At 33.0% G+C, this 4,716-nt stretch overlaps 1 protein-coding gene across 1 annotated transcript in view; it reads left to right on the top strand.

The window, feature by feature from the left end:
* The window catches only part of LOC107654131 (low-density lipoprotein receptor-related protein 5-like), an 85,679-nt gene that overhangs the window by 56,213 nt on the left and 24,750 nt on the right, over positions 1 to 4,716 (top strand). The window contains exons 11-14 of the mRNA XM_016441066.1: positions 204 to 430; positions 2,249 to 2,433; positions 2,533 to 2,856; positions 4,132 to 4,328. Of these exons, the coding sequence (XP_016296552.1) occupies positions 204 to 430; positions 2,249 to 2,433; positions 2,533 to 2,856; positions 4,132 to 4,328 (933 nt within the window). The remainder of the gene's footprint in view (positions 1 to 203; positions 431 to 2,248; positions 2,434 to 2,532; positions 2,857 to 4,131; positions 4,329 to 4,716) is intronic.

The raw sequence follows: 4,716 nt of genomic DNA, 5'->3' as shown, positions 1-4,716 counted from the left end.
TATAAGAAATAAATGACTCATAAATGAGTATTGCTTTTTTTTAGCAGTAGCATGTAGCAGCTTGCTTAGCGTCAGTCTTAAATGGCCTTTTGGGCTTTTTCAAACTTTGTGACAGTTGCACAATTGTGTGTGTGTGTATATATTTTTATTAATGCTCTTAGCTTGAGTATTTAGTCACTTCCTTGATCACTTTTCTTGTTTAGACTATCAGCAGAGCCTTCATGAATGGCAGTTCGGTGGAACCGGTCATTGAGTTTGGCCTGGACTATCCTGAGGGAATGGCTGTGGACTGGATGGGTCGAAACCTCTACTGGGCTGATACTGGCACCAACCGTATTGAAGTGGCCCGTCTGGATGGCCAGTACCGACAAGTGCTGGTCTGCAAAGACCTGGATAACCCTCGCTCTCTTGCTCTGGATCCTGCGAGTGGGTAGGAACACTAGCTTTAAAATCTATCCTGCTCTGACTCCTTTAGCTACAATTTCACCCTTAAATTAATTGCATATCACTTTAACCATGTTGCATACGCACTGTTTAGTGTTCACGTGTTCACCCATCCACTTGTGTTTTGGTTAACCGTAGGCTTCCTACATTTTGTAGCCCTCTGGAAGTATGCTAATCGATTACCACTAGTTTAAATATCTGATTTAATGCCCTCATTCTTCAACACAGACACACTCATTGGTATTACAGCGCGTCCTCGGGGCATCAAGTTGTATGTGTGGCAGAAGACAAGTGCCAACATGCCGCAGCCGCTGCATGTGGCTCAGAGGAGTGAAGTCATGTCCTCCAGCGCCCAGCAGGCATTCCTGTGGCTTCTGAAGCACGACTGCCTCTATTAGCCAACGCATTCTTCAGCATTGTCTCTTCTCACCTTAACACTGAGAGGTGTTGACTCAGTTGACTCTTAGCCCAGTGGTGTATTGAGTGGGCTGAGGGGTTGGTTAGGTGTGCTTTTCACTGCTTGCTTACCCGATGGGGGAAAAGTAACATTTTTGCATTGTTTATCATTGGCAGCTCAGTTTTGACCCGTCATACAAGCTTTTGCTATAGCTACACTTTTTTTTCTTTTTTTTTACAAATTTATTTATTTATAAAGGAATACATATTAGTATTATTATTTGTAAACATTATGTATAAATATTATTTTTTAATATGTATAAATATAATAACTTAAGTATCAAAAAAACGTTTTATTTGTTTTTTGTTATTAATTATTATTAATTAAATGTTTATTTATTAATATGATTAATCAATATCATTAATATTATATTAATTATATTGCAAATAAAAAGATTTTGCTGTAGCTAGACATTTATTTGATTTTACTTATTGAATAGTTTATTAATTAAACAATAAATATTATTTTTTTATATTTTGTATAAACAAATATTAGTAAAATCAGTATCTAATATGACTATTTTTATTATCAATTTTATATATTATTAATGCTTATTTATTGAATATGTATTAATGGATGGTTAATTCATATAATATAATAACTATATTAATTACATAGCAAATAAAATGAATAATAAATTAACAGTACATTATTTTTATTGTATATTTTATTCATTTTCATTTTTACTGTGTATTAAACAATTATTTGTCATTTATTCATTCATTATATTTTTATGTATATGTTATATGTTGATTTATTTATAAATAATACATATCACTATAATATTTAAATGTTATATATATATATATATATATATATAAATGTTTTAATGTATGATTAATACATATTTTATTAATTACATAGCAAATAAAAATTAGTAATAAATTAATAGTACATGTATTTATTTAGTTTAATTTGCTGTAGCTAGATTAAACATTCATTCATTTACTCTTTTTTTATGAAGAAGTGTATTTAAAAAATGTAATAATAAAATGGTTTTAAATATTTTGTATGCATGTAAATAAATATTAGTAACTTCAGTATCTATTAATAACTATTTTCTCAATTTTATATTATTATTTATCAAATATTTATCAATGCAAGTAAATTAGGAACTATATAGGAATTGACAAATTAATTAATTGTTTGTTTGTTTATTTTATATTTAGTAAGAATGTCTTTATGATTTATAGAACGTGTTTTTTTGGTTTATCACCCTACCCGGAGACAGCAGTTGAAAATGAGCAATTTTGGCTCAATTTAGCACGTCTTTGTCTGTGTGATGACGGGTGAAGTTCATTCTAGTTTTGTTAGATCCGCAATCAAGTAAATGATTTTGGTTTGCAGGTACATGTACTGGACAGAATGGGGAGGTCGACCCAGGATAGCTCGAGCTCACATGGACGGCAGTAACATCGTGACTTTGGTGGACAAAGTGGGCCGAGCCAACGGACTCACAATTGACTTCGTCGACCAGCGACTCTACTGGACAGACCTGGACACCTGCATGATTGAGTCGACAAGCATGCAAGGTGACAAATCATAGGTTTTAAAAACCCCACAATCATCAGAAATGCCTCTTAAACCATACGATATTAGACCCTCCAATGTTCTTGGTTTATCGTCCTCAGGTTTGCAGAGAGAGATAGTGGCTGACGATCTTCCTCATCCTTTTGGCTTGACTCAATATCGCGATTACATCTACTGGACTGACTGGAACCTGCGCAGCATCGAGCGGGCGGACAAACGCAGTGGCTTGAACCGAACGGTGGTGCAAGGGCACCTGGAGTATGTCATGGACATCCTGGTTTTCCACTCCTCCAGACAAGACGGCGCCAACGAGTGTTCGCAGAACAACGGCAACTGCGCCCACCTCTGCCTAGCATCACCCTCTGGAGCCCAGTGCCGCTGCGCTTCCCACTACACCCTGGAGACAAATGGACGCAACTGCAGCTGTGAGTTTTGGCGTGGAGTGTTTAGAAGGGAAATGTAAGGTGTTCAAAGTTGCTGCATTTTGTACCATTGTTTCTCCTTTGGCTTCTAATTATTTTAGGGCTCAACAGTAAATAATTAAATATTCTTCTGGTCGATATGAGCATGTAATTTAGATTTTTTTTCCCCTGCCTATATTTTTACAGAGTTTATTATTAGTAATAATAATAATAATTTAAATAATTATTAGAATTATTTACAGTTTATATAATTTATTATTAATTATAGATATAATTGCAATATGATAATCTCAGCAGTGAATTATCAGTGTTCAGCAATAAGGACAACATTATTAAATAATTTTAATGAATAATAATAATTATAATAATAAATCAATAATATTAATAATAATAATCGTATTATTATAATCATTATGTAACATGTTCAGATGTATACTACTACTAATAATAATTATATGTCGAATGTTTATATGTATTATAATAATAATATATTTATTAGTGTTTATATGTAGTGTAATAATAATGTTGTTATTACTACTGAGATTATATATACTATATATACAGGCTTTGTGTGTGTGTGTGTGTAATTTTTATTATATAAATGTATTTATATTTATATAAATATTATAAATGTAATATTTACTATTATTACTACTGTTGTATAAACACGTTTATAATTTATTATACTATTAATGCTACTCTTAATAATAAGTATTAATAATTAATAATAAGTTATTATTCCATAATATTGTCCTTATTCCTGAACCCTTATTAAAATGCACTGTTTGGAGATTTTAGCAGCCATCAGGGGTAAAGTAATCTATGGTCTCCCAGCCATGAAGTTCACTGGGTTTTACCGACATTAAAGTGACGGGTTTTAAGATGCAGTTGGCAGTTTGAAACGGCATTAGAAAACAATGGCTCCCGGCCATGCAAAACTCAGTCATATGCATTTAATTCCTTATAAGCTTAAAAATTACAGAACTTGGATTAAACAAGCACGCCAGGGAGCACGGTGAGAGCAATTGGCCAAGAGTGCAGAGGTCTTGGCAACGCTAATGTGTTTCTACTTGTGTTTTTACTCCCTCTTGTTTCTTCATTCTTTCATGGCCTGGAGGGAAAGGCTGATTGCGTTTAGTTCGTATGATTGCATTTAGCTGACCTTCACCTTCTGATCAGAGGAATGGAGCTGGCTCTGAGATGTCCATTGTTGGCCTGTGCTCCTATAACTTAGTTTTGGATCCTTCATTCTCGCCTTCCTCTTGTTTTGCTCAACAGCGCCCTCTAGCTTCCTGCTCTTCAGCCAGAAGAGCTCCATCAGTCGAATGGTCCTGGGAGAACAGAGTCCAGACATGATTCTACCCATCCACGTTATGAAGAACTTGCGCGCCATCAGCTTCGACCCTCTGGAACGCCTGGTCTACTGGGTGGATGGCCGACAAAACATCCGCAGGGCCCAAGACGACGGCAGTCAGGTGACTGTTCAGTCAAACAATGTTGATGTTACTTGATCATGATAGTATACTCACTATATTTATTGTTTAATTGATTATTTGAATATATTTAAAGTAGAAAATATATATTAAAATATATATTATTTAAAGTAAAAAAAGATATTATTATTATTATAAAAATATGTTATTTGTGATTCATTCGATTAATCATTCGGCTTATTGTGTAATTATGTTGACGGTAAATTATTATAATTATCCTAAAATTAAGATAATACAAAAAGTGGGTCAGTGTTTACTAAAAAAATGTTGTTGTTGTTTATTATTAATTATAATAATAATTAACTTATAATATAAATAATAATAATTATTATTATTATTATTATCATTTTTAATTATTAATAATAATTAT

The sequence above is a fragment of the Sinocyclocheilus anshuiensis genome, unplaced genomic scaffold, assembly GCF_001515605.1.
Source record: "Sinocyclocheilus anshuiensis isolate Anshui unplaced genomic scaffold, SAMN03320099.WGS_v1.1 scaffold115, whole genome shotgun sequence".
Taxonomy (NCBI): Eukaryota; Metazoa; Chordata; class Actinopteri; order Cypriniformes; family Cyprinidae; genus Sinocyclocheilus; species Sinocyclocheilus anshuiensis.
This window is presented reverse-complemented; position numbering and strand designations above follow the sequence as displayed.